General features: G+C 40.3%; 1 protein-coding gene and 1 long non-coding RNA gene across 4 annotated transcripts; one reads left to right on the plus strand and one right to left on the minus strand.

Moving 5' to 3' along the window:
• Positions 1 to 136: 136 nt before the first annotated feature.
• LOC107543361 (antiviral innate immune response effector IFIT1-like) lies at positions 137 to 6,441 on the plus strand. Its single transcript, XM_016220858.2, has 2 exons — positions 137 to 336; positions 4,810 to 6,441. The coding sequence occupies exons 1-2, from the start codon at positions 332 to 334 to the stop codon at positions 6,236 to 6,238; spliced, it is 1,434 nt and encodes a 477-aa protein (XP_016076344.2). The 5' UTR covers positions 137 to 331; the 3' UTR covers positions 6,239 to 6,441.
• On the minus strand, positions 830 to 12,176 carry LOC107543364 (uncharacterized). 3 transcript variants are annotated; one of them, XR_001603806.2, is made up of 3 exons: positions 11,776 to 12,176; positions 10,242 to 10,401; positions 830 to 1,008 (listed from the first exon to the last, which is right to left on the minus strand). It is a non-coding gene; the product is annotated as an uncharacterized LOC107543364 (long non-coding RNA). The 3 variants fall into 3 exon arrangements; XR_001603808.2 differs by lacking the exon at positions 830 to 1,008 and adding an exon at positions 9,354 to 9,714; XR_001603805.2 differs by lacking the exon at positions 830 to 1,008 and adding an exon at positions 9,354 to 9,725.
• Positions 12,177 to 12,218: the final 42 nt, after the last annotated feature.

Raw genomic sequence — 12,218 nt, forward strand, 5'->3', positions numbered from 1 at the left:
TTCTTCACCGTCTTCTCCTCAATCCGTTTTCAAAGCAAAACAAAGCAAGCACTGGCTATTTTAGTTTCCTTTTCCTCCTGCAGAGAGAGCTCTGCCGCTTCAGTTTCCCTTTTCAGTTTCACTTTCCAGTTTCAGTTTTCACCTTGCTTTTCAAGTTGTTCTCGCAAGAACACACCCACAGTTTACCTTCTTGGTCAGCTGTTTAGCCTTCCTTATATAGCCCTGTTCTGGGGCTAAATTCACCTGAAATCCACAGGACAGGCTGGACAGACTCAGAGGAGCCCAGGCTGCTAACCAGACCCTGCGAGCGGCTGCCTAACTCATAGCAACCATGGGGTAAGGATTTCTCTGCTTCGCTGCCTTTCTGCCTAAAGTTTTTGAAAAAAGCTGAGGGAGTTAATCATTACTCCCTCAACAGACCTAGTTTCAGAGATGCCACTCTTCTGTTTGTCTGCTTGTGGACTGAGTGTGTGTGTGTGTGCACGCTAACATTCCTGCACACAGATAAACTGTTTTATTAATTCAGGCATTTTCAGTTTTGTTCGCATCGCCCCGAGGAAGCTTATCTCATGTTAAAGTCCAAAGAAGAGGAGGGAAATAGGAAAGGAATTTTGCAGGGAGAAGATGATCCCAAGCTCGGAAATTATTTTCCACCAAACTCACAGAGGGAGAGGATGGGCAGTTTGTCTGGGTGGAGACACTGATTTTAGCTGGCTCCTCACAGTGGAGGAAACGTAGGACCTACACAGCTGTGTGAGCCGTCGGGAGGTCTCTCAGATGTCTTGAGGGAAATACTGTGGGAAGGTGATGGGAGAAGCTCACCGCCTAGAAAGCAAGGCCTTCCTCTGTAGGCTTCTGGTCTCACTACCTGCACTGCTGAGCTCCTGTGTCCGGCCTTCTCGGTCCGACTGGATCTAGGATGAGCAGATTACCTTTCCCCTGGGGAAGCCAAGTGGTCTGCAGGTCCTTGATGGTCTCCTGTCCATGGGGCTTGGCTGGAGTCCTGCGCTGGGGAACATCCATGTTTTCTTTAGCTAAAGGTGGGAATTTCTATATTGTCCAAACTGAATCTAGATTCAAACAATCCCTGATATCATCAGATTTTTTAAAAAGACGTTAATCAAATTTCCCCTCAGTGCTCCAATGGGTAAAATTTTGAAGGGGCAAAAATTCCATTAAATGCACAATTATTGGCCTTTAATCAATCCTTCCTTTGGTCCACACACAGAGTGGTTATCACTACTAATTCTTACTATTATAAAAGTAGCCATCACTTCCTAAATGTTTATTAAGTGCCACTTGGCTTTTAAAATTATTGTGTAAATTATTGCATTTAACCCTCAAATGAAACTGTGAGGCAGGTACTTAATACTGATTGTGCAATAATGTATCTTAGATTTAAAAATGTTAGGATCACACAGGTAATAAGTGATACAGTAGAGACATGAATCAGAATCTCTATTCAATGACACCTTATTTAACCTTTAAACCAGTGTTTCTCAAAGGGTACCAATGGGGGTTTAGGAGATAATTTCAGATGGTCTACTAATTAGCTTTTATGTATTAATATTTTTGTGTTTATTTCAACATATACTAGAAAAAATATACATATATAATTTGAAGAATTTTTATTCACATTAGTAATATGGTTTTTTATTGTGATAAAATACATGTAAGATAAAATTTATTTTACTTAATTTTGAGTGTACCATTTTGCAGCCTTTAGTACATTTGCAATGTTGTGCAACTATCACCAGTATCTACTTCAAGAAAATTTTCATAATTCTGAGGGGAAACTCCATACCCATTAGGCAGTCACTCCCCACTCATCCTTTGACCCAGGCCCTGGCAACCATTTATCTGCTTTCTGTCTCCATGGATTTGCCTGTTGTGGATATTTCATATAAATGAAAACAAACACTATGTGGCCTTTTGTGACTGGCTTATTTCAATTAGCATAATGTCTTCAAGATTCATCGATATTGTAGCATGTATCAAAATGCCCTTCCTTTTTAAGATGAAATAATATTCCATTGTATGTATATTACAATTACATTAAAATAAACCACATTTTGTTTATCCGCTCATCCATTGATGGGCACTTGCTTTGCTACCACCTATTATGAATAATGCTGCTATGAATACGAATATACAAATATCTGTTCCCCTTCCTGTTTTTCCTTATTTTGAGCATATACCCAGAAGTGGAATTGCTGAATCATATGGGAATTATATGCTTAACTTTTTGAGGAATCACCACCATTTTCCACAGCAGCTGCCCCATTTTACATTCCCACTATGCACAAGAGTTCTAACTTCTCTATATGCTCACCAACACTTGTTATGTGCCCTGACCGGGAACCCAGGCTCGATCTCCTGGATCATAGGTTGATGCCCAACCACTGAGCCACGCCAGCCGGGCAAAAGTTTTAGATTTTGATGATGTCCAACTTACCTATTTTTACTTTTGTTGCCTGTGCTTTTGGTATCATATTTAAGAAATCATTGCCAAGTACAATGTCATGGAGCTTTTTCCCTATGTTTTCTTCTAAGGTCTTCCTAGTTTAGGTCTTACATTTAGGTTTTTGATCCCTTTCAAGTTCCTGTTTTTTTGTATATGCTATAAAAGTAATGGTTCAATTTCATTCTTTTGCATGTGGATATCCAGTTTTCCCAACACATTTGTTGAAACACCGATCTTTCCCCATTAAATGGTCTTGGCACTTGTATCAAAAACCATTTGACCTTGTTATGGACTGAATTGTGTCCCCCACATATTTTGAGGTCCTAACCCCCAATGTGACTATATCTGAAAATAGGGCCTGTAAGAAAGGTTAAGTGAGGCCATAAAATTGGATTCTTAATCCAATAGGGCTGATGTCCTTATAAGAAAAAAAGAGCACTTTTTTTCTTTCTCCATGCACCATGAAGGAAAGGCCGTGTGCAGAGGCCAGAAAGAGAGCTCTTACCAGGAACTGAATCAGTGGGCACCTTCATCTAAGACTTCTAGCCTCCAGAACTACGAGAAAATAAATTTCTTTTGTTTAAGCCACCTCATCTATGGTACATGGTAGCCATCGCTGACTAATACAACCATATATATGAGGGTTTGCTTCTGGGCTGTCTATTCTATTCCACCTATATATATGTCTGTCTTTATGCCAGTACCAACCACAGTTTTGATTACTGTAGCTTTGTAGTAAGTTTTGAAATCAGAAAGTGTTAGACCTCTAACTTTGTTCTTTTTCAAGATTGTTTTGGCTATTTGAGACCCCTTGAGATTCCATATGAACTTTAAGATGGATTTTTCTATTTCTGCAAAAAAAAAAAAAAATCATTGAGATTTTGATAGGGATTACATTGAACCTATAGATTGCTTTGGGTGGTATGTACATCTGAACAGTTTAAGTCTTCCAATCTATATGCAAGATGCCTTTCCCTTTATTTGTGTCTTCTGTAATTTTCTGCAGCAATGTTTTTTAGTTTTCAGTGTATAAGTCTTTTACCTCCTTGCAAAAGTTTATTCCTAAGTATTTTATTCTTTTTTATGCTATTGTAAATAGGACTGTTTCCTTTTTAGATTGTTCTTGCTAGTGTATAGAAACAAAACTGATTTTTTACATGTTTATTTTGTATACTACAATTTTGCTAAAATTGTTTATTCTAACAATTTTTGTGTGTGCAATATTTAGGACTATCTATAGATACGATCATATTATTTTTGAATAGAGATAAATTTTACTACTTCCTTTCCAATTCAGATGTATTTTATTTCTTTTTCTTAACCAACTGCTCTGGTTAGGACTTCCAGTACTCTATTGAAAAGAAGGGACTAAAACAAGCATTCTTACCTTATCCTGATCTTACAGCAGAAGCTTTCAGTCTCACCATTAGTGTGATACTAGCTGTGGATTTTCGATATATGGCCTTTATTATGTTGAGGTAGTTTCCTTCCATTCTAGTTTTTTGAGTCTTTTTATCATGAAAGGGTGATAGATTTTGTCAAATGCTTTCTCTACATCAACTGAGGTGATGATGTGTTTGTTTTTTTCTTTCATTCTGTTAATGTGGTGCATTAAATTGGTTGATTTTCATACATTGAACCATTCTTGCATTCTAGGAATAAAGCCCACTTGGTTAGGGCGTATAATCCTTTTACCTAGCTGTTAACTTCAGTGTGCCAGTATTTGTTTTTTCTTTTAATCTTTGTTTGGCTTTGGTATCAGAGTAATGCTGGCCTCATAGACTTCGTGAGTGTGAAAGTGTAGTGTTCTTCCTATTTAATTTTTTTCGGAGAGTTTAAGAATTGGTGTTAATTCTTTTTATGAGAAGTCTAACTCCTGATTTAAAATCTACATGCTTAGCAAATCGCATCAAACTCCATGCAGATTTTAGATGCCAACCCCCCCCCCCCCGTCCCTACACAGTCAAAAACTCACTATAACTTTAAACTCTACAGTCAACCCTTCGCATCCACGGATTCAACCAACCATAGATCAAAAACAGTAGTATTTTTCCATCCTCAGCTGAGAATGCAGATATACAGTTTTCTATCCATGACTGGTTAAATCCCTGCATATGAAACCCCTGATAGGAAGGGCCAACTATATTGAAACAAATCCAGGTGTAAGTGGACCCAGCCAGTTCAAACCCCATGTTGCTCAAGGGTCAAATGTAGAGAAACTAAAAAAAAAATCAAGGCAGGTGTGCCCTTTGCAAGGCTAAGCTATAAATGTGAAGTATTTTATCTGGCTTCTTTCCATTGGCTGTTGCTCACCTAACAAAGAAAATCTGCTTTTGTTTTCACAGTAAGAATGCTGATGAAGATCAGATCAAAGCTAGGGTAGAGCAGTTGAGATGTCACTTTACATGGAAGTTGCTAATTGAAGATACTGAACTGCTTGATTTAGAAAACAGGGTCTTTGATGAAATTGAGTTCTTAGACACAAAATTCAATGTGGGAATACACAACCTACTGGCCTATGTGAAATACCTGAAAGGCCAGAATGAAGAAGCTCTGCAGAGTTTAAAAGAAGCTGAAAACTTAATGCAGGCAGGTCATGCGGACCAGTCAGATGTGAGATGGCTGGTCATCTGGGGCAACTATGCCTGGCTGTATTACCACATGGGCAGACTGGAAGAAGCCCAGATTTACCTGGACAAGGTGGAGAACAGTTGCAAGTTTGCCAGCCCCTCCTACTACACAATGCAGTGTCCTGCGATGGACTGTGAGGAGGGATGGGCCTTGCTGAAATGTGGAGGAAAGAATTATGAACGGGCTAAAGCCTGCTTTCAGAAAGCTCTGGAAGTGGAACCTGAAAACCCTGAATTCAACACTGGGTATGCAATTGTTGACTATCGTCTGGATGGCTTTAACAAAGTAACACAAGCTGATGAGGCATTTTGTGTGCAGTCCCTAAAACGGGCTATCAAGCTAAATCCAGAAGATGCATATATTAAGGCTCTCCTTGCCGTGAAGCTTCAGGATATAGGACAAGAAGCTGAGGGGGAAAAGTACATTGAGGAAGCACTGAACAACATGTCTTCGCAGACCTATGTCTTTCGATATGCAGCCAAGTTTTACCGAAGAAAAGGCGCTATGGATAAAGCTCTTCAGTTCTTAAAAATGGCCTTGCGTGCAACACCCTCCTCTGCGTTCCTGCATCACCAAATAGGGCTTTGCTATAGATCACAAGTTTTTCAAATAAACAGAGCTACAAACTGGCAGGCTAGAGGACGGGATAGAGAAAATTTGGACAGAATAATAAGATTAGCCATATCTCATTTTGAATTTGCTCTGGAACAAAAGCCAACATTTGAAGTAGCTTATATACACCTAGCAGATATGTACATAGAAGCAGGCAACTACAGAAAAGCTGAAGATGCTTATCAAAAACTGTTAAGCATGAAATCACTTAAAGAAGAAACACTGCAAGAGATTTATTTCAACTACGGTCGATTTCAGGAACATCAAAGGAAATCTGAAGTCAATGCAATTATCTATTATTTAAAAACTATAAAAATAAATAAGCTGTCAATTGTAAGAGAAAGAAGTATCATTGCTTTGGAGAAACTGATTTTAAAGAAACATGAAAGAAATAAAGCAGACATGGAAAGCTTGAGCATCCTTGGGCTCATCTACAAATTGAAAGGAGAAATGAATAAAGCCGTGGAGTATTATGAGCAGGCCCTGAGGCTGGCTGCTGGCTTTGAGAACTCCGTGGGACATGGTCCTTAGGCACTGAAATATGGACCACTTTCACAGTTCATTTGATTTTTATGTTGACATGTACTAATTATCTTTTCTGCTTGCTGCTTTCAGAAACATGTAATTCTTGAACAATCATGCAAACCTGATAAAATACTACTTGTATTCAGAAAATAGTGAAACAATATATATGTCTGTGTGTGTGTGAGAGGTAGAGAGACATAAACCATTTCTCTGTGAATGTTACATAATAGAAATAACAGTTTGTGGCAAATAAAACACTGCACTGCTATAAAGTAAAATGATTCATTCATTTTGTCAACAATAGTTTTCAGTGCTAGATGCCAAACATACTATGGTGATGTAAGGAACATTCTTTGCCTCTCCCCATCTTAGGGTTCCTGACAGCGGCCCCATAAATAAGACAAAGAAAAGACAGATTAATGAGAAAAACAAATAAGAGTTTATAAACATGTGCATCTCACATACACATGGGAGTACCAAGTGATGAGTAACTGAAAGAGGTGGTTAGAACTTGGGCTTATATAGCATCTTAGCAAAAGAACAATAAATTTTCAGAGAAGTGATAAGACAAAGGAAAAGAACTGATTTTCTAGGGTGGCAAATTGTAGGAAGGGAAATATAAGGGGCAAAACTACTGGAAGATAGCTGCTAGTTAGTGAGGTTTGTTATGTAGATTCCTTTGGAAGTGACTGGAATAATAGTACCTGGAGTTGTCTCAGGTGATTAATTTCTGTCTTTCCTGGTAAAGGAGGTGGGACACTTTCAAGAATTTACGCGCTACTTTTAGGCAGATGGGTGATAGAGAGCTTTTCCTATATCTGCTTCTCAACTGCCTTCAGCTCAAAATAATGTGGTATATTTGGGGGTGTCATATTCTACTTTCTGTCAGTGAAAAAAGCACATTTGCCCACACCTCATACAGTTTACAGTCTAATGAGACAGTAAAACAAGGACACAGTCAATTAAAGGTCATCTTTCTCCATGAAGATGCTTGAAATTGAAATTTGTCAATTGTTCCAAATAGTTTCTCTTGTTTTGTGCCAGTTTATTTAAGGTGTGGTAGGGAGTTAGACAGACATGAGCAGAGCAAGGACGATGGGTCAGGTACAGAAGGTCACCAGGGTAGAAAGCCCCAAGTACCTAGCAATGAGCAATCGTTGGGTGGGACCTCACCCCCAGGGTGGCCTTTCCTCCCCTAGCACATCATTGGTCATGCAATTTGGACCCCCTGATCTTTCCTTCCTAGAGATAACATGTAGGCCTCAGTTGTATTTCAGCTCCAGGCCCAGAAAAGCAACAAAACCAGCCACAGCTGACCTCAGGACCAGCTGCATTGGATAATGACCCCTGCCTTGGAGCCAACCAATCAATCAGTGGAGACCAAAACCCTGAAAGGACACACCTGGAAAGCTACTGAATATTATAATAAAATCTTCCCCTGGGACCTCCCCTAAGATCTCCACCCTTAAAACCCTTAGGAAAGAGGACCCAGTGCGCTCTCCCTCCCTGGAGCATGCCCTAGCCTTTCCTTTCCTCCCTCCCCTCCACCCCACCAAGGCTGTTACCATTAGCTTCCTCACTCCCAAGCACCAAGGCCCCTTCCTTTGCCTCTATAACTTGTTTCCTAAGACTATTTCTTTTAGGAATTACTTCTACCTCTGTGATTTACCAAATAAATGTTATCTTATAGTTTGAGTCTTGACTCTGAATTCTTTCCTAGCCAGAACCCAAGTACCAAGGTTGCTGAACCCAAGCCCATTCTGACTCCACCAGACTTTAACACCCAGTGCCATTCCCACTGCTTACAACAAAAGCACTATTTATCCAGTCATTTGCTGGTATTGATATTGTTAGATCAAGAAATACGAAACTGATGCTAAGTGATCTGAGAGGTCATTTGTGGCAATCACCTCTGATTATGACATTTTATTGAAAGGCAATGTACTAGAAATAATATTTTTAAAAGGAAAAAATAAGAAAGCAATGGTATTGTTTTTCCATTGCTGTGTATGTTTTTGGGGAAGATATATTGTCAGGCATGTCAGGTAAGGGCTGGTAGGTCTCAGTGTCCCATCCAGGACCCCGACCATTCAGCATGTGGGCATGACGGTGGCCTTATGTAATGCTGATTCAGCAGAATGCAACTGCGCGACATTAGCCCACTGCTTGCTATAGTCTATATAACCAGCCCTGTGCACAATAAAGGAAGGAATCGTTCTCTTGATGTCTGCTCTGCGGGCCTTCTTTACGCTGAGGATCTCGTCTCGGAAAACACCCCTTGCAGCCTCCCTCCCTTGACATATATTAATTTCCTATTGTGGCTGTAACAATTTATCACAAACTTGATGGCTTAAAATACAGGTTTATTATCTGAAAGTTCTGTATGTCAGGAGTATGAAATGTGTTTCATTGGGCTGAAATTAGATGTTGGCACAGCCATACTTCCTCTGGAGACTCTAGGGGATAATCCTTTTGTACATTAACCAGCATCTGGGCTCCCTGCATTTCTTGGTGGGGATCCCTAAATCCATGAGAATACAAGTCCCCAAGGAATTTTCAGGAATATTGAGCTGGGCTTTGGATTGCTAATGAAATTTTATAGGAATTGGAGTGAGCAAAATTTATGTCACTGAGGGGAGGCATCAGAGTTACACAGAAACAATCTCCCCAACTTTCTTATCACTAAAACAAGAGATGTATTAGATTTCACAAAAACAGTACCTTAAAGTGCTTGTGTTTGGGAGAGGAGGCTGTGTGGTGCTAAAGTAAGTCTAATCACTGCCAACTCTCTGAGTCAGAAATATTAAAAGTAGATAATTGTTGAATTGGTCGGTTCTCTATTAGACAACTCTTCCCAGATATTGCTATGCATTGTTTGCACCCAGAAAGCAGAGCTCATTAATGCAAGGTAAGTCTCTGGATTATGTAATGTGTTCCTGTGGTATGTGTTTGGCAATCTCCAGACCTTGGAGGCCATAGTGTTAGACCAGTGGGGTCAGACCAGACCTGGGTTCAGCAACCTTGGTACTTGGGTTCTGGCTAGGAAAGAATTCAGAGTCAAGACTCAAACTATAAGATAACATTTATTTGGTAAATCACAGAGGTAGAAGTAATTCCTAAAAGAAATAGTCTTAGGAAACAAGTTATAGAGGCAAAGGAAGGGGCCTTGGTGCTTGGGAGTGAGGAAGCTAATGGTAACAGCCTTGGTGGGGTGGAGGGGAGGGAGGAAAGGAAAGGCTAGGGCATGCTCCAGGGAGGGAGAGCGCACTGGGTCCTCTTTCCTAAGGGTTTTAAGGGTGGAGATCTTAGGGGAGGTCCCAGGGGAAGATTTTATTATAATATTCAGTAGCTTTCCAGGTGTGTCCTTTCAGGATTGTGGTCTTCACTGATTGATTGGTTGGCTCCAAGGCAGGGGTCATTATCCAATGCAGCTGGTCCTGAGGTCAGCTGTGGCTGGTTTTGTTGCTTTTCTGAGCCTGGAGCTGAAATACAACTGAGGCCTACATGTTATCTCTAGGAAGGAAAGATCAGGGGGTCCAAATTGCATGACCAATGATGTGCTAGGGGAGGAAAGGCCACCCTGGGGGCCTCTTCCTGAATTCCAACATGGAATTAATCTATATTCAACTTTTCCTCTCCTGAGTCTACCTCCTCTCTCTTGTAGGATGTGCTGTGAAAACTAATTTTTAAAAAATTAGGTATATACATGAGGGTATTATTTGTAGCAGTGATTTTCAACTGAGGTGGGGGGAAGGTAATAAGGAAGAGAAGGATTCTGCCCCTCAGGGCAAAAAGAAGCTGCATTTGGCTAACATTTGGAGACAATTTTGGTTGTCACAACTGCAGGGTTTACTAATATCTAGTGGGTAAACATCCTACAGTGCATGGGACAGCTTCCCACAACAAAGAATTATCCAGCCCAAATGTCAATAGTACCAAGGCTGAGAAACTCTGGCTTATATCCATCTCCCGGAAGAGTTATTGAAAATGAAACTTGAGGAATACCTACCTATTACTTAAGTTTCAGTTTCCCAAGCAGATTTTAGATCAGTTGCCATCTTTCACTTTTCATTTCCCTTTTTCTCTAGTTGCTTTTTACATATTCATGAGGAGAAATTCAAAATGTAATGCACTATTGATTTTCCCAAGAATCCACACAATCCAACAGTCTGTGGAAAAGATGATTGATATTCAAATTCCATCCAGTAATTACAGCATGTTCAACACCCACTTAACAGTCAGGTCTTTGTTTCTTCTCAATCCTGAAAATGTATATTTCTTTAAAATTTTTATAGATGGCTTTTGTCTTTCTGAATATCAATTTCTAAAACATATAAGTAGATAATCAGGAGGTTTTTTTTCCTTTGATTTTTACCATTGTTTGCTTGTTATCCGTTTAAACCTTAATAAGCAGAGACTATCTCTTGGCCCAGATACAGCTGAGAGAAAGGAAAGGAAAGAAGTAGGAACAAAGAAGGAAAAGCATGATCAAGGCACTGGAAATTTTTTCAAACATTGGAGCTCTATTAAATTTTTCCACATCCTGCCCGGCCGGGCGTGGCTCAGTGGTAGAGCATCGACCTGAGATCCAGGCAATCAGGGTTCAATTCCCGGTCAGGGCACATGCCCGGGTTGCCGGCTAGCTGATCAATGACTCTCTCATCATTGATGTTTCTATCTCTCCCTCTCCTTTCCTCTCTCTGAAATCAATAAAGATATATTTTAAGAAAAAATTTTTTTTTTCTACATCCCTGGTAAGAAGGAAGTTCTAGGTTTATTTTTCTATTGAACCATTCAGTACCTTTCTAAAATGTGGTTTCCTAGTTAACAAACTATTGCAATAGCCTACAAGCTACCACACACACATTATCTCTCTGATCTCATGTCTTACAACTTTTCTTTGCTCTCTCCAACCCAACTACATCATCCGTGCTAGCCAACTATGCTCCTACATCCAGGCCTTTATGCTTACTGTTACCCCTGCCTGGCACACACTTCCCTCACCGCATATCCACTCGTTCACCACTCATTTGTTCAACTGCCACTTTCTGTGAAACCTCCCATTACCCATATAGCTATAACAGCAAAATACCCTGAACTCCAACCCTCTCTATGCCTTTTTGCCATAGAACCAAATGACATATAATGTTTTATTTGTTCTTTACCTTCATCTCACACACTAGAAACTAACGCCATGAAGGTAGATCCTTTGTCTATTTAATTCATTGCTATTTTCAACAGTGCCTGAACAACTGTGGCTCTTAGCAGTTGTTCAATACAATTTATTGAATGAATGATTGATTGAAGTTGAAGGGGAGAAAAATTTTAGTGTATGGATATTTGGCCTTTTTTGCTTAGATTGGCAATACCACCCCCATCTTTGTTGGGACCTTATTACAGGAAGCACTGTTGGCAAGGGCAAGGCAGGCAAACACTATACAATTGAGAGTGGTGGTGTATAAATCTCTCCACAAAGCTATTCAGCAGTACCTGCCAAAATTTAAAATATGTACATTTTGACCCCAAAAATTATCTAAACTTACCCAATGGAAATAATGGCAGAGATGCACACACATCGTTGCAATGTTGTTTACTGAATCAAGACTGCAATCAGTTTCTGACAGAGATGCACAAAACTGGAAAGAGGATCACCGCCACGCTTACAACAAAAATAACACTGAACAATCTCCTGCCGCTTTATTATTTTTTTTAAAGGTTAATCTAGTGGCAGGGGGTCTCAGGGAGACCAAGGTCCAGAGGCCCAGCTGCATATTCAACTCTAAACAAGCCTGAGCTCCGCAAAGGTCTCTCCGCGGCCCCTATGTCCGCCGTGGGGGCAGGGAGGGGTTTGGGGGGTAGAGGGTTCCCACTCTTCCCTTCAAAAGTTTCTGTTTCCTGGAGCCGGACCCTGCCTAGTCCGGGATCAGATTCACTATCTAGTTTCCTTTTCCCGCTCCGGTCCTGCCGGTAACAAAGACAGACGCCG

Source organism: Miniopterus natalensis, chromosome 14 (genome assembly GCF_054644295.1).
Source record: "Miniopterus natalensis isolate mMinNat1 chromosome 14, mMinNat1.hap1, whole genome shotgun sequence".
Taxonomy (NCBI): Eukaryota; Metazoa; Chordata; class Mammalia; order Chiroptera; family Miniopteridae; genus Miniopterus; species Miniopterus natalensis.